At 40.0% G+C, this 18,453-nt stretch overlaps 1 protein-coding gene across 2 annotated transcripts in view; it reads left to right on the top strand.

The window, feature by feature from the left end:
* PIR (pirin) overlaps nucleotides 1-18,453 on the top strand; it is a 112,112-nt gene that overhangs the window by 22,251 nt on the left and 71,408 nt on the right. For both annotated transcript variants that reach the window (XM_031660517.1, XM_021932407.2), the window contains exon 4: nucleotides 13,347-13,430. In XM_031660517.1, the coding sequence (XP_031516377.1) occupies nucleotides 13,347-13,430 (84 nt within the window). The remainder of the gene's footprint in view (nucleotides 1-13,346; nucleotides 13,431-18,453) is intronic.

The following is an 18,453-nucleotide window of genomic DNA, read 5'->3' on the forward strand; positions in this document are numbered from 1 at the left end:
CTTTATTCATGGACTTGCCTGGATTATCTCTGAAAGGACCCTCAAGAAACTCATATTGTGACCTCTAGGGAAGGTTAGTGGGTGACAAGGGAAAATTGTGGACAAGATTATTGGTTTTCACTGAACCCTTTTTTTCTCTTTGTACCTTTAGAATGTTTAGTTGTATTTGTTATTTAAGACATTCATGTTTTCAAAATTCCTTCTTCACACACCAGCCATTCAGATATTTAAAGATAAACTGTGCCCTTATGGTTAGTGAAGGTCCTGATGATCACTTGTTCTCCAGGAACTCTTGCTGAGGCCTCCCTCTCCAGATAAAGTGAACCTTACTTGTGTTCTATTCCTGTCAACCAGATAAGCTAATAATATACGCCAATGTGTAGTGGGGATGAGGACTTTCTCTGGAAAACATTTGTGCACCATTAGAGGGGCCCATGAGATTTAAGAGTGCCTTAAATCAAAAACATAACTTTATCCTCCACAACACATTCCCTAGCTGAAAGGAAATTAAAATAGTGAGTGCACTCATGAGTTTAGAAGTGGAGGCAGAGGACTTTCAATTTGCATGAAAGTTAGAAAATAATTAAGGAGGAACAAGATGGGTATAGTTGAAGAAGCTTCATGTTTTGAGGCAGAAGCTATCCCTTCTAACAGAAGGATCTGGGAGGGCTTCAGGGAAAATTTGGCCATTTAGTAAGGCCCTAACCAATAAGTAAGATTTGACTCTCTGGATAGTGGAGGTAGAGTGAAAGGTGCGGTATGGGATATAGTAGAAACAGTGAGTCGTCTAATTGGGCTTACAAATGGGATGTGGAAGGATGGGAGGTGGACGAGTATTATAGGGTCTAAAATTTTAGGTTGGGCCATTATTGGAGAAGGACTTCAAAGCCCAAGCTTGATCTCTGGCTATGGATGAATGAACAATATTTCACATCCTGAAACTGTCAACTTAACACAATTATGTTAAAATAAAACCATCTTTAGCCTAAAAGTTCTGCTTTTTGTGGAGTGCTGTCTATGTCAGTGGTTCTCAACTGGAGGTGATTTGTCCATCTGGGTCATATGGCAATTTCTCTTCCTTCCTTCCTTCCTTCCTTCCTTCCTTCCTTTTTTTTGAGACGGAGTCTCGCTCTGTCGTCCGGGCTGGAGTGCAGTGGCCGGATCTCAGCTCACTGCAAGCTCCGCCTCCCGGGTTCACGCCATTCTCCGGCCTCAGCCTCCCGAGTAGCTGGGACTACAGACGCCCGCCACCTCGCCCGGCTAGTTTTTTTTTTTTTTTTGTATTTCTTAATAGAGACGGGGTTTCACCATGTTAGCCAGGATGGTCTCGATCTCCTGACCTCGTGATCCGCCCGTCTCGGCCTCCCAAAGTGCTGGGATTACAGGCTTGAGCCACCGCGCCCGGCCCATATGGCAATTTCTACACTTGATCTTAGCCAAAAGCCTGAGAAGCGACTCATTTGTTAATTTCTGCAGTCGTTGCTGAGTGTTACAACTGGGGAGTGCTACTGCCATCTAGTGGGCAGAGGCCAGGGATGCTGCCAAACCTCCTGCAGTGCACAGGACAGTTCCCACAGCAAAGAACTAAAGCCTGGTCTGTATTAACAACGTAGGTCACATGAGGGAGAGTAGAAATTTAACTGAAATATTCTTTGAAAGTAGTCCAAATAAATTCCCAACAAATTTCCCTATACACCCCACCCACACCACATTGCAATTACAAACAAAAACCATTCATGTCTTAAAGGCTACATTCCAAGAGTTTTTAAGTAGAAAAATTGAGTGTTGTGGGGGTGGGGGGCTGGGGGTACCAGGCACGGTGGCTCACGCCTGTAATCCCAGCACTTTTGGAGGCCGAGGCGGGTGGCTCACCTGAGGTCAGGAGTTCAAACCAGCCTGGCCAACATGGTGAAACCCCGTCTCTACTAAAAAATACAAGAAGTTAGCTGGGCGTGGTGGTGAGCGCCTGTAATCCCAGGAGACTCGCTCAAACCCAGGAGGTGGAGGTTGCAGTGAGCTGAGATCACGCCTTTGCACTCCAACCTGGGCAACAAGAGTTAAACTTGTCTCAAAAAAAAAAAAAAAAAAAAAAAGAAAAAGAAAGAAAAAAGAAAAATTGAGTGGGGGGAAATGTAATAAAGACCATAAGCCAATTGTTAAAACATTATTTTATGTCATCAAAAATAAAGCTTTTCAAGTGAAACGAGAAATAAGTCCAAAATAAATTTACATAGATCATTATGTGATAAAAAGCTTCATGCAAATCGTCCACATCATTAACAAAGCTACTTCAGAGTCATCCAATCAATAGACTCTTAGAATCACAGGCCTGACTACATGGGATTAAACTTGAAGGAAATTTGCCATGCAATAGTATTAACTGCTGATTTATGAGAAGCTTCATATGTTGATACATTACTTGTAAGCCTCACAACAACCTTGAAAAGTAAGAATTGTTATCCCCCCATTTTACAGATGAGGAAACTAAGGTTCAGGGAGGCGGTGACTTGTGAAATTCACACAGGCCATACGGAGCAAGATTTGGTGGGCCCATATGATCCCAGGCCCACATTTGTCCACTCTATTTTGCCACCACTCTTTCTGGAACAAAGTTCCCTCTCTAATATCTGATATTTTCTCAATACTTTGGCACATTCAGATGATTAAAAGATTTTTAATACCATTAGAAATGAGATTGTACAGGTGACATAGATCATAAAACTATGAATAAACGCCCCATACTCCTTCTGCCACTCACTTAACTGTGGGACCTATGATTTCATGGTCCAGGGATCTGAATTTTCCTACCTGTAAGTGCAAAATAGTGCTCTCACTTGTCCTCTGAACTTCCAGTATAATGAGAAAATGGATTAGGTTGATTGTACCTGGCTATTTAAGGACAATCATTTACCTTGCTTCTTATAGCTGCAACACTGTTCATGATGTGGTGGTAACATGATAATAAATTCATGTTTTAGTTGCTTATAACTTACTACAACCTAATTTTTCCCTCTTTCCATATACATTTTCTTCCCACCCCACTTAAATTTTTTCCCCCAAATTTCATCTTTTTAAGAGTCACCTGGGAGGATTCCTCCTCCACAAATTATTCCCTCATTCCTCTGGATTCTTTGTCACAATCAATCTTTCCTCTAGATTCGCTTGTACTTCTCTTTAGCTTTTATTTCTCTTGTCTGCATATTTTAGTGGTTTATCTTCTGCTAGAGTGGTAGCTCCCTGAAGGTATGGAAGCAATGACCGCTGTGTTCCTTCTAGGTAATTCCTGACTTCCTGTTTGTGAGTTTGTAATGACATTTTATCTTGGGTGGGCCAGAACGAAAGAAAGAAAAAGAAAGGGGAGGGAGGAATGATTAGCAAAGTAGTGGGCCTTTCCTGGAGATACATTTATTTTATTTAAAAGATTGTTCTTTATTCAGATATTGCTATTCTTCCTTGTTTTGGTTGTTAGAATGGCCTTTCTTTTATAAAATGATGACCATAGTAGATAATTTTTACCTTTCACAATCTGAATTTAAAAGTTGGCACCACCACCCACCATTGAGGAGCATTGTATAAAATACTTCACCAGTAGTCTTCACAATTATCAAGCTCATGAAAAACGAGGAAAGAGTGAGAAACTGTCACAGATGGAAGAAACCAAGGAGACATGATGACATGGATCCTGGACCAAAAATGGATATTCATAGAAAAACTGGTGAAAGCCACATAAATGATATACTTGAGTTAATGGCAATGTATCAATGTTGGTTTCTTAGTCTTGGCAAATGTTCTGAGGTTATGCAATATGTTAATGGCAGGAGAAGCTGGGTGGACTCTCCATACTATCTTTACAATTGTTATGTAAACTTAAAAATTATTCCAAAATTTAACTTTTATTTTTAAAAGACTAAGGAAGGCAAAAAATTGGCATCCCTCTGTCAGACCCCTTTATTATAAAATGTTTTATTGCTTCTTGATGTCCAAAATCCTGGGACCTGGGGCCTGATAACATCAAGTACAATGATCACACTCACTAAAAGTTTGAGAAATTATATCTACAGTGAATTGAATCAGGGAGTCATAATAATAATGTGGCCATAAAAATGTGTCAGCTGCTTAATTAAATATAATGAATTTTTAACAAAATATTAAAAGGAAAATTGACATGAGTCTCTCAAACCTATTCCTCTGTAAGACCCCTGTGAGTCCCAAACCTGCCCAAAACCGTATGTGCAAACAAGTGTATTCAGGCACCTCATTCTTAGGTGTCTGCCTTAGTAACTTTCAACTGGAGACTGTACTGAGCAGAAGAACTTCCCTCTACGCCACAACATAGCTGATCCCTTAATGACTAGGTGGCAACCTGCCACAGTGACACACAGTCTTTAAGCAGAGACGACATACATGTGCTGCAAGACATATTTAGTAATCAGCGGATCTATTGGCAAGACATAGATCTGGTTTGGTGAGGTTTGATTTTAGGAAAAGAAGGAGCACACATCATTTGTGTCAGCAGAGGGCTCTCTTAAGCAACAGTAGTTCTGACTACCCGTTTTCTCCCTTAGGTACAGAGAGAACACTTTTGTACGTGGATATTTGGGTAGTCATAGAAGTTAGCAAACCATTCCCTTCAGGCCCCTTCAGTATAACGTGGGAATTAAAACAATGGAAATGAACATCTTGAGCACCATTTTGCCAGATGTAGGTGGTGCCAGTTAAGAAGTTGGGCTGCTGATTACATGGAGACCCAGGCGTAGCTTGTCTGAAGAGATATCCCAAAACATTTATTCCTGATCTGAGTTTGAATGAAAAGGGACATTCCTGGTCCTGGGGTTCTAGAAGCAGCTGGAAGTTTCGCAGGGAGTTTGTAATTCAGCTCTCTTGAGTAGTTAGGTTTGGGAATATGATTATCATAGAACCCTGATGTCTGTGTCAGAAATGTTAATCAGAGTGAAAGAAAAAAATAGGTTTGGGAGACTTGAGAATGGGAACAACATAAAAAAATAAGAGACAAATAAGTCAGTTGTTCTTCTCTTTGTAGTTAGATGTTAGGTAGAACTCTTTGATATCCACACCAAAGAAGGATTTCATGATCGCCTCATCTCAGGATCCTGTAGCTTTGGGATCGTCCATAAACCTCCTCCCTTCACTCAGAAATCATGAGGCCTATTTTCAGCTTTGTGTATATTAGCAGTAGAACCCTTTCTTTGCCTGAAATAGCCAGTTTGCCTGAAGCCACTGAAGTTGGCAAAGTCCTCTTGTTACCTGTGTGAAATCCTTGCAGTTCTGGCTCCTACTGCAATTGTCATGGGATTTCTCCTCTGAAACAAGCCCTGTGCTTCCAGCACGTACGTTACTGGCAATATGCCGTCAGCATTTGTGAGGCAGCATGGGAGTGGGGGAGTGAAAGTAGTTTTATTCTCAGGGACAGAAAATGTTGGTTTAGATCCTTGTTCTGCTATTATTAACTGTAACCTTAATCTCACTAAGCCACGATGTTTTCATCAATAATGTATAGGTGATCGCATATTTCCAGGATCAGATGCTTTGTAAATGCTGAAATGCTATGCAAATATAAGATGCTATTCATCCATCCATCCATCTATTGATTGATCAATTCATTCCTTAATTGAACAAATCTTCAGTGCCAGCTGTATGCTAGGCACCATTGTAGCTAAGTTAAAGAAGTAAGTTAAAAAAGTCCCTGCCTTCATGGGGCTTACATTCTCTTAATGAAGACGGACAATAAATGAATAACAAATAATTACATAATATAGTGTCCCATAGTGAAAAAGCTAGGAAGAAGAAACAAACCATGGTAGGAGGATAAAGAATTGGTTGATAAATTAGACCAGATGGGCTGGTTGGAGATGGCCTTTCTTAGGCAGTAACATTTGAACAGAGGCTTGAGTGAAGCGAGGAGGTGAACTGTGAGACTATTGGAGGGGGTGGGGGGAACTATTCCAAAAAGCATGAATGAAGATCCACGAATGGGATCTCTGCCCCACGGAGCTGTGGTGGCTGTGCCAACTCTAGAACTTACTCATCACCTGTTATGGGCCAGGTGCTTTGCACACATTACTCACTTACTGCTTACCACACTCGGAGACCTCACCTCCCAGGTCTGTTCTGTACATGAGGAGACTGAGCCTCCAAGAAGTGAAGGGAGTTCACCCTGCATACCAAACCGGGTAAATGGCAAACCCGAGGTTTGCACCAGAGCCACAAAGCCCGAGTAGTTTTTGGAGACAGGGCCACACCTGCAGGGGGCAGAGTGGCAGGAGTCTCTGAAGCACTGGTGCTTCTGCAGGGTAGTGGCAGGGACATGTAAGGCAGGACCTGGTAGAGCTTTAAAATACTTGGGTTTGTCCACTGGCCGAATACTTGAACTGTGTTGGTTATCTTTTCCTTTTTGTTAAAACCACCTTTTGGAACTTGTGACGGTGCGTATGCGGGGTTGGGATTGGGTGAGTCAATTTAGTGGGGTGATTTTCCAGGTTTCTACTCATGTCATGAAAACATTTTTATAAAATAACTTGAGTCCTTAATTGTATGGATTCAAATATCCTTGAAGACCAGTTAGCAGCTTCTATTATGCAATATGTTCCTTGCTGGCATCTCTCATCAGCCATGACCTCAACTCGTGTTTTGTTTTGTTTTTCTCTTTTTCCTACCAAGCCACTAGTAGACAAAAAAAAAAAAAAAAAAAAAAGCCCCTATTTTAAAGCAAATGGAAATTAAAGGAAACCATAGTTTTCCCTATAATATAAACATTTAACGAAGAGGTCTTGCATCTTATTCCCAAACACTGAATGAGGTACTCAGACTCTGCCTTCTAAATACCAGCCAGAAAGAGCAAACTATATTCTCCCTTGCTTTGTAATTCTTCAGAATTAATGTATAGCTCTTTGAGGTGCACCTTTCCTAAACTTCACATGGCAAGTGACACTTCTCTTTCATCCCTATTGTGTGTTTTGTCCTTCTGCCCCCAAACACAAACACACAAGGAAACAAGAACTGACAAGGAAGCAAAAAATATTTAGTAAAGACCCACGGAAAGAACTAGAAGGAGGAAAAGAGGAAGCGGGACCAAGAAGCACATCAAGTGCTTTAAGAAAACACCTGTTTCAGATTACAAATTTCTTACTTAATTACACACATGCAACTCTTGAGTTTAAACATAACACTCACAATTCGTCAGCCACCCACGGCAATTCTCCAGGTGTTTGTGATTATGTAATACCCTAAAACATCATCTGGATTGTGTCAACTCTCAGAAGTACTGCTTCAGTTTTTTAAAAAATCCTCTACAGACATTAATTGATACGTAAAGTCTCAGTCTAGCATTTACACTACTTAGCAAAAAAAAAAAAAAAAAAACAAATAAAAGGTTATAATAAGCAAAAGGTCAGTGGTTTCCTTGGTTTCTGATTTTTTTTCCCAAAGACTGAAAGTATGTTTTTTGCTTTAAGTAGTAAAAGGTAGGCATTTTGTATTCAATAAAACTTCATTGACCAGACTTCTCTAATTCAGATTTTATGATATTTAGGATAGGAGTAACGAGGTTTAATTGTATAACCAGGGAAAGGAACATCCACACTGCAAAAGTAGAGGAAAGGGGGGATAACTGTTTCCTGAATCTTTTTAGAAAAGTGTTGAAATTGCTTCCTAAAATCAAATTTGGAAAAAAAAAATCTTGATGTCCACTTAGATTTTCATCCTTAAATGAGTCATACGCACCACAATTTACTTTTTAAAGTTGCTTGACATATTTTTAGATGGTTAGCAACCTGAAAGCCCTTAGGCTTGGATAATTGAAAAATATTTGGGGATGGAAAAGAATATGATTTGAAAGGGACTCCTTTGAGAGCCCAAAAGGGAGCTTCAGCCCAAACAGAATGGAGATTGCCTTTCTCATGCAATTATTTTAATTAAAAATGCATGTGCAGCAGGAAAAGCAAAGCAATTCTAGACACCACCCCTTGTAGTTTGGCTGATGGTTTGAAATCTGGAAGCTTTTGTTTGTCCCCTTAAATTTTTAAGCTTTGTATTAGATCCTAAATGCTTTGTTTCTATTCTGACATAAACGCTGTCTATAAAAAATGCAGGTCTTCCCACACAGTAGCACATGTTAAAGTCGGAGCTGCATTGTCCTACATGTAATGTGGAGTTACCTTTCTGATTCTCAGTGTTTCCCCTTGTGTCTCACTGCCTTTCTATCCAGCCCCAGTTCGCTTAAGCAGGGAACAAGATATTCATCAGCATCTATGTAAAATAAACTATACCACTTACTTTCATCCACTGATTAGTGGCAGCATCTTTGTTTTTTCCAAAATAAAAATGTTGCTTTCATTGTATAAAAGCCAATTAATTATTACAGAAAATTCAAACTATCAGAAAAATGGAAAGAAACATATCTGAAATTCTACTATCTGGAGATGACCACTGTTCACACTGTGATGTATGTTCATCCAGGCACCTCCATCCATACTAACACAACTGGATAGTTTTATTTAAATGAGTCCATTTAAATACATTGTTTTATTTGTCCCCTTTAAATAGAATTGCTGTTCTGTAACCTGCTTTTTCAATTAAATAATATTTCATTTTTTTCCGTGTCAATAAATAAAGATCTATATCACTTTTTAACAATTGCATAGTATTCTCTTATATGGCTACACTGTAATTTAGTTGTGTTACTTATTAACCTATCATCCAGAATGTCCCTGTCTTTTGCTATTACAGTAAATATTGCAGAGAATAGAATTGTGCAGAAAATCTTGTATTTTTTTGTCTCCTTTGATTTAAATCTCAGAAGTGTACTATTTGCATTTAAATCCTTCATCTCTTTGGAACATGTTTTTGTATGTAGTGGGGGATTACTGTCTTTTCATATGGTCATTTGTTCCAACATCGTTCACTGGGAAATACATCCTTGCCCCACTGATTTGAAATTGCTACTCTCATATATTAATTTCGCATACAAATGGGTCTCTTCTATCCCTGTGCCAATGTCGCATTGTTGCCATTACTATAGCAAGTTCCCAGATGGGGGTTTTAGACTTCAAACCTAGAACCTCTAATTTTTGTAGCCATCTGCCTATGGCCTGCTGGGGTAAAGGCCCTGCCTAGGCTATTCTGTTCACAGTATACCTCAATGATATTGTTCTGCAGGATGAAACGTGGAGAGTCCTTGTGTCAGCCAGCCCTGATTTGCACTGTATTACGTGCTCTATAAATATTTTGATTCAAGAACTGGCATCCAGTAAAGTTAGTTCAGGAAGAGGTGAGTTTATTATAAATCTGCAATATAAAACGTCAACAACATGACAGTAGCAAGGCTTTTATGGCTTTTAGTTTAGGTATTAGGAGGCATTATAAATACTAACTTGTTCTCCCAGCCTGAATTCTCAACCAATTGAGAAAATGAAGGAGTAAGAAAGATGGCAGACAAAAATACCTTTATTTCGGATAAAGCTGATATTGGAGAAGGTAACTTATATCTGCAGACAGGTGGGCCTCTGAATACTGCACCTGGAAATAAGGCAGACTTACTCAGATCTCACCAGCTGTGCTAGACCCCTGTTGGCTACCACCATAGGTGCTAGTCACTCTCACGGAGACAGAGAGAGAAAGAGGGCACTTGCTTTCTGTGGGTGGGCTCACTGTCAAGAGGAGGAAGAGAGGAGGGGGCTTGGCTCTACAAACTCAATTTCTACTTTCCAATCTACCAGTCCTACTTACTGTATATCTTCCTCATGAGAATATAAGCTTCATGAAGACAATTACCGTATCTGTCTTCTCCACTTTTTTATCTCCCAACACAGTACCTACAACATTATAGGACTTCAGTGAGCATTTGTTCAATGAATGTTGTTGGTGCACTTACCTTCTCAATATATTATTTTAAAATTATTGTATCATAGCTTTTATATATTTGAATGGATATCTTATGATTATGTCAAATATACAAATGTGTAGGATAGAATAATAACCATTGCCATTTATGATTTTTTAAAACAACCTTTTGAATTTTCATATAAAAAAAGACTAGTTAGGTCTACTTTTTATGCCTTAGGATAAAGCAAAAACATAGACTACAAAAACAATCTGGCTTTGACATATTCGATGAGTGCTTGTATAGAGGAGGAAATAACAATTTTGTTTGTGTAAAACAGCAATATCTGATGTATATGCTGATAACTTCATAAATATTTTCTCTTCTCTTGCCTCCTGGGCATTTTTTGTTTTTCTTTCTTCTTTAAATCTTATAATGTTTCCACTCTGTTGTTTATTGTGGATTTAGGGATTTGTTGGTAAAAAGCATTGCTTATTCTTTTTAAGTACTGATTTAAATTGGTTTATTTGGTTGAATATATTTGAGTGAAAATTAGGTCTGGCTACATAATTACAAAATATGTTGGGATTTTAGTCAGAGACTACATTTTCTGGTTCACTCATTTAATAATAGTTAATAAAATTTTGAAGTAAAGTATCCAAGATTAAGAAGGATAAACACATTAAGTTTTAAAGAAAACATTGAGATAGCTAATATACAAAAATTCATCCAGTAATGATAATGTAAATGTTAGAACTTGTCGCCCTTAAGCTTAAGTTGGGGAGCCACATGTGTTTTGCAGATAAACATGGTTTTGCACATGCCTTTCAGAACTGTTTAGGCTGATTGGTATTTCTTGAAGGAGTTACAGATAAATTTTCCAAATGCATACAAAATGGATGTCGAATCCAAATAGATTATACAAAAAGAGCCCATGTCCTGACACACAACATTTTACGCTTTAAGTGCTAAATTATATATTTCAAATAACAATGTTACCATGTTCCCGAGGTAATTTTAAATTCTTACTAATTATTTGGTATCTTTTAATCTTTATTTGCTAGAGTAATCACAATAGCCTTAAAATGAGAAGTTTAGAGTTGCTTGATTTTTCCCTTTAGTAGAATAATGAAATAAGAAGGGTTTAATTTTCTTCTGCTTTTTAGAGTTGATGCGATTCTTGTTCTACCAAAAGGTACTGTGATTGCAGAAAGTCCTGGGAAGGTTTTTCTATGTACACAAAATGCCTACCATAGTTGACTACTGCTTTTCAAATTCATTCCATCTAAATCTGTGCTATCAAATGGAATTTTCTATAAAGATGGAAATGTTCTATAATCTGCACTATCCAATATGATAGCCATTAGCCGGATGGGGCTTTTGAGCACCCAAAATGTGGCAGGTGCACCTGAGGTGCTGAATTTTAAATTAATTTTTTTAAATTTTTGTTTTTGTTTTGTTTTGAGACGAAGTCTCACTCTTGTTGCCCAGGCTGGAGTGCAATGGTATGGTCTCGGCTCACTGCAACCTCTGCCTCCCGAGTTGAAGTGATTCTCCTGCCTCAGCCTCCCCAGTAGCTGGGATTACAGGCGCCTGCCACCACACCCGGCTATTTTTTTGTAGTTTTAGTAGAGACGGGCTTTCACCGTGTTATCCAGGCTGGTCTTGAACTCCTAATCTCAGGCGATCGGCCCATCTTGGCCTCCCAAAGTGCTGGAATTACAGGCGTGAGCCACCACACCCAGCCAATTTTATTTAATTTTAATTAATTTAAATTTAAATAGCTACGTGTTGCTAGTGGCTACTCTATTGGGCAGCATAGAATTTCTTTCCACTTTTAGATTTAGTATAGACATGTCCCTGGAAAAGTTGACTTTAATTTATATGAATTCATTTAACGTATTTTAGAAACATTTATTGAGCACCTAGCGAGTTTGTGTGCTTGGTGTCAGAAATACGTTTCCTTTGGATTTCCTGAGGCAGCTTTTTGGCGAAGGTGTGGAGACCTCACATATGTCATCCCACACACCTGTGTGAACAAGCCTTGGTAACAGGGACCCTGCTGGTTCAACAGGAGCTGTCTCTCTTTCACCCTCATCTCCAGGGCCCACCATGCCAGGGCCATCATCTGCTGGGCTGAAGGGGTGAGTGGTGGCTCTTTTCACTCAGCTGTGAGCTCTGGCAGGTTCAGGGATGCATCTGCCAGGAGGAAGGGGCACCTAGGTGGAATTCTCTCAAAGACATTTTATGGCTAATGTGGCCCAGTCACAGAGATTCTTTCTCTCAGTTTACTCCACCTAGTTGCTCCTGACACTTTTCTCAACAAATTTTCTGTGGAAAAAGCAAACACATCTTCACAGCTACCCAATACCTACTTTTTCTTTTTCCTTTTTTTTTGAGCTTTATTGAGGTATGGTTGACAAATAAAAATTGTTTATATTCAAGGTGTACAATGTGATGATTGATGTATGTATACATTGTGGAATGATTACCACAATCAAGCTAAGGTATCCATTACCTCACATAGTTACCTATTTTTATGGTGAGAGCACAGAGGATTACTCTCTTAGGAAATTTTAAGTTTACAATACTTACTATTAATTCTAGTCACTATGCTGTGATTTAGGTCTTCAGAACATATTCATCTTGTCACCGCAAGTTTGTACCCTTTGCTCAACATCTTCCCATGTTCCTACGTCCTGACCCCTGGTAGCTATCCTTCTACTCTGTTTATGTGAGATCATGCAGTATTTGTCCCTCTGTGTCTAGCTTATTTCGCTTAGCATAATATCCTCCAGGTTCATCCGTGTTGCTGAAAATTGCAACATTTCCTTCTTTTTTAAGGCTTAATAGTACTCCATTGTGTATATATATCACATTATCTATTTATTGGTCAACAGATACTCTAGTTATTTCCATATCTTGGCTATTACGAATAATGCTGCAATGAACATGGGAGTATAAAACAACTCTTTGAGATAGTGATTTTATTTTGTTTGGATATATACCCAGGATGAGATTGCTGTGTTGCATAGGAATTCTATTTTTCATCTTTTGAAGAACCTCCATATTCTTTTCTACAATGTCTATACTAATTTACCATCCCACCAGCAATGTATAAGGATTCCCTTTTCTCCACACCCTCACCAACACTTGTTTTCTTTTGACCTTTTGTTAACAGCTCTCCTAACAGATGTGAGATAACGTCTCATTGTAGCTGTCATTTGCATTTTTTCTGATGATGTTTACTACCTTTTCATATACCTGTTGGCCATTTGTATGTCTTCCTTGGAAAAGTGTCTATTCAAGTCATTTGCCTATTTTTTTTTTTTTAAATGAAAAGGCAACTCACAGAATGGGAGAAAATGTTTGCAAACTATATTATCCAATAAGGGATTAAGTTCCAAAATATACAAGGAACTCATACAAGTCAGTGGGAATAATTTAATAATAACCCAATTTAAAAATAGGCAAAGGATCTACTTTTTTTCCTGTTTGTTTTTCAAAGGTATCCTACCTCCTGGAAGGGGGCAGCATGGCCCATGAAGACTTCTGTGGACACACTGGTCAAATGAACCCAGGAGATTTGCAGGTATGGCCAAGGACAAGGAATTGCTGGTGGTTTAGTAGTTTTTGAGTGCACATGCTTGATCCTGCCCACTTCCAGTACATTCACCCTTTCCACACTCTCTCTGTTATATTCTTGACTTCTCCCTTTCTACAGATTCTTTTACTCAGCCTGGAAACCACACAGGTCTCTTATATTCTTCTTTCACACTTTCCTTGACCCCTCAATCACTTTTTAGTCCCCACCTAGTCTTTTTCTTACATTTCTCAAATGTTAGACCTAAAACCATAAAAACCCTAGAAGAAAACCTAGGTTATACCATTCAGGACATAGGCATGGGCAAGGACTTCATGTCTAAAACACCAAAAGCAATGGCAACAAAAGCCAAAATTGACAAATGGGATCTAATTAAACTAAAGAGCCTCTGCACAGCAAAAGAAACTACCATCAGAGTGAACAGGCAACCTACAGAATGGGAGAAAATTTTTGCAATCTACTCATCTGACAAAGGGCTAATATCCAGAACCTACAAAGAATGCAAACAAATTTACAAGGAAAAAAAACCAAACAACCCCATCAAAAAGTGGGCAAAGGATATGAACAGACATTTCTCAAAAAAAGACATTCAGGCCGGGCGCGGTGGCTCAAGCCTGTAATCCCAGCACTTTGGGAGGCCGAGACGGGCGGATCACAAGGTCAGGAGATTGAGACCATCCTGGCTAACATGGTGAAACCCCGTCTCTACTAAAAAATACAAAAAACTAGCCTGGCGAGGTGGCGGGCACCTGTAGTCCCAGCTACTTGGGAGGCTGAGGCAGGAGAATGGCGTAAACCTGGGAGGCGGAGCTTGCAGTGAGCTGAGATCCGGCCACTGCACTCCAGCCTGGTCGACAGAGCAAGACTCCGTCTCAAAAAAAAAAAAAAAAAGACATTCATACAGCCAACAGACATATGAAAAAATGCTCATCATCACTTGCCATCAGAGAAATGCAAATCAAACCACAATGAGATACCATCTCACACCAGTTAGAATGGCAATCATTAAAAAGTCAGGAAACAACAGGTGCTGGAGAGGATGTGGAGAAATAGGAACACTTTTACACTGTTGGTGGGGCTGTAAACTAGTTCAACCATTGTGGAAAACAGTGTGGCGATTCCTCAAGGATCTAGAACTAGAAATACCATTGGACCCAGCCATCCCATTACCCATTACCCTTGGGTACATCCCATTACTGGGGATATACCCAAAGGATTATAAATCATGCTGCTATAAAGACACATGCACACGTATGTTTATTGCAGCACCAACAGCAAAGACTTGGAATTCCAACAGCAAAGACTTGGAATCAACCCAAATGTCCATCAGTGACAGACTGGATTAAGAAAATGTGGCACATATACACCATGGAATACTATGCAGCCATAAAAAAGGATGAGTTCGTGTCCTTTGTAGGGACATGGATGCAGCTGGAAACCATCATTCTCAGCAAACTATCGCAAGAACAGAAAACCAAACACCGCATGTTCTCACTCATAGGTGGGAATTGAACAATGAGATCACTTGGACACAGGAAGGGGAACATCACACACCGGGGTCTTTTGTGGGGAGGGGGAAGGGAGAGGGATGGCATTAGGAGATATACCTAATGTAAATGACGAGTTAATGGGTGCAGCACACCAACATGGCACATGTATACATATGTAACAAACCTGCACGTTGTGCACATGTACCCTAGAACTGAAAGTATAATAATAATAATAATAAAAGTAATCAGGAATGATATCCCAACTTCCTTATCTTTCATTCATTTTGCACTTACTGAAATCAGATTTGGCCTCTCAGTAGCCCCTTCCAAATCTTTACTGAAGCTATTCAGATAATGGTCACTTGTGATGTCCCAATTGCCAAATTCAGTGATTGTTTCAGTCCTCATCTTTCTAGACCACTCTGCTGCATTTGAGGTAATGTATTATTTATATTCCAACTCATTTGCAGGGTTAGGTGTTATCACTTAAGACAATGACCTTGAGCCCTCCATCATCCTAGTCTTGTCTGAGATACGTTACAGTTAAAATGCCCCAAAATACTTGGGTCATGTTTGCCAGTTTTGTAAGTCAGAACTCTATACCAGGTACTTTCTGGGATTTTATATATATATGTTTTGAGGGATGATAAATTCACATATTTGAATCATAAGATTTCAATGAAAGTGAAATTTAAAGACAAAACAAAACCAAAGTCATGGCAAAAAGTCAATAGTGACCTCTCACTGGAGCAGAAAACGAAATGAAGACCACTTACAAAGCTAGATACGATGACTGGAAATGTCCTGTTCATGGAAGTGGTGACTTCCGCCATCTGCACCATGGAGCTGCCTAGCAGCCATACATGTGAGACACTGGTCAACACTTTTTCTACCACTATAACTTCACATTGATTAGGATGATGATTGCATAGTGTCTTTCAGTTTATTCAGAGTTTTCATATGCATGATGTCTTTGCGATAAGTATTATTATTATTATCATTTTGAGACAGGGCCTCACTCTTTTGCTCAGGCCGTAGTGCAGTGGTGCATTCACGGTTCACTGCAGCCTCGACCTCCCCAGCTCAAGCGATCCTTCCACCTTAGCCTCCCTAGTCGGTGGGACTACAGGTGCAAAACACCACACCTGGCTAATTTTATTTTTTTTGTAGAGATGGGGTCTCATTATGTTGTCCAGGCTGGTCTCAAACTCCTAGGCTCAAGCAATCCACCTGCCTTGGCCTCCCAAAGTGCTTAGGTTACAGGCATGAGCCACTGTGCCCAGCAAAAAGAAGTATAATATTATCCTCATCTCATTTTTAAAAATGAGGAAATGGGGATTTAAAGATGTTTTTAAAAACAGATACCCATGACCTCAGAGCTAGTAAATGATGAGGATGGAAAGAAAACCCCATTCTCCCCTTCCAGATCCCATATATAGGCCATTTTAAGTAAAGTATTACCAAACTAGCTCATATCTAAAAAGGATAACCACGGCATTGAAAATATAAAGAAATGAACTTTTAAGGGAAAAGGAAAATGCTTAAAAATGGGAAGATGTCTTTGCGGGGCACCAATAGCTATCATTAGACAGAAGAAATGCAGCATAAGAAGGTGTTTAGGTATACTTTATACTGCATTAGCGCAGGGTCAACAAATTTTTTCTATAAAGGGCAAATGAGCTTTGGGGGCCATATGGTCTCTGCTGCCGCTACCAGACTCTGTCACTGCAGCGTGAAAGCAGACATAGACCGTATGTTAATGAATGGGTATGACCAGGTGCCAATAAACCTTTACAGAAACAGGTGGCAGGTTAGATTGGGCCCCCAGGCTGTGGTTTGCCAACTCCTACATTAGAAGGTTTAACAAGCCTTTTCAAATGGGAGTAGAGGGAAATCTAGACTTCATAGAAGAAAAAAAATCTTTAAAGTGTGCATTGGCCTCCTTTCAGATCCTTCAACTAATAATGCTCATTCTTGTCTCAGAGTCTTTTTCACATGCTGTTATCTCTCCGTGGAATCCTCTTCCTGTTCCCCTTCCCCTGGCTAATTCTTACTCCTTGTTTGGATCTCAGCCTGAAGATTGCACCCTCAGATAAGCTGCCTTGAACTGAGCAGGACATTTCATGTGCTCACAGAACCCTGTCATTCTTTGAAGTGCCAAGCACAATTATAATGGCAATAATGATGCATGACATTGTTTGTTTAAGGATTATTCCCCCGACGACGGCTGTGTGGAAGATGCTGTTGATGGCCTGCCTCATAGCCCCTTGGCCCAACTGTGAGTTCAGGTGGCGATGGTCCCCATATGTGTACAGCACCATCTCAAGTGCTGCTACTCTGTCTGAGGGCTTTCTCCAGCCCACGTATTGGGCAGACCATATGTGTCAGTGATTTAACACTCCCATGGGAACTCTTGGTCAGTGAAGGATGGGAATTGGAGTCTAAATACCCTAGCTTCCCCTCTTCTCCATGCAACAATTTGAAAGCACATGTATGGTTCCCAGTGGGATTGAATTCCAGATGTCCACAGATGTAACCTTCTCATTAACAACTCTTTTTGGCTTTCTCCCTTGCCTCACTCTTCCCTACTCTCTCACTTGTGCTTTCTGCATCACTTTCCAAATAAACAACCTGCACGTGTCTTCGTCTCAGGAACTTCTGTGGGAGAACTCAAACTAAGATAGGAAATGCATCTATGATGTTCATACCTTCATCTCCAGATTCCAAGATTTAGGCTTTGGGGCTGGTCCCTAATCTGCTCTTAATAAAGATATGAACAAACACTGGAAGAATCTGCACAACAGTGGAGGCAATAATTGTTTCTCCAAGTAGCGAGGGTTCCGTTACTGGAAGTGAGCAAGTACAGACACAAGTTAACCACCCACAGTATAGTGGATACTGGGGACCTCCAAATGTATTTTTAGGCCCACATATTTATCCTCCAATGTCTGGGAACACTGGCTGCTGATGGCTCACAGCTGCTTCCCTCCCTAGGAACTGCCCTGCTTTCTACTTGGGGATGGCCCACAGTCAATGGTTTGCTGATGTGGGGATGTAAAAACTTGGGTCACATTGTCTCAAGCTGGGACAATTCTGAAGGTTCATCTCAACTCCAGAGCTCCCTGTTGGATTGGCTAAAGCCTCTGTAGTAACTGCATTGCTGGTCGGCTTCTCCCCCTGCCAAATCCTGCTTTTTTCACTTCTTAAGTTGTATCTCCTGAGAACACAGCCCAGTATACTATCTTCCTGCAACTCCGCGTCTTAGAGCTTAATCTAAGACTCAGGGATGTCAAAGACAGGATTCTTCCATTTGTGGGAATTTCAGTTCCGATGTGTTGATTTCAAGTGAGGAAACACAGGAAGCATTTGCAAAACTGGAAAGGGCCCCAGCCATTGTCACTGATGTTTATTATTCCTCTCAATGCCCAGGGGCTCTGATAGCAGCACCTGTAAGACGCCTCACTGCGTGATGGTGTTTTAATTGTTCCACCTGTAGACTTATTAGGAGCTTGGTTACATTT

Source organism: Papio anubis, chromosome X (genome assembly GCF_008728515.1).
Source record: "Papio anubis isolate 15944 chromosome X, Panubis1.0, whole genome shotgun sequence".
Classification (NCBI taxonomy): Eukaryota; Metazoa; Chordata; class Mammalia; order Primates; family Cercopithecidae; genus Papio; species Papio anubis.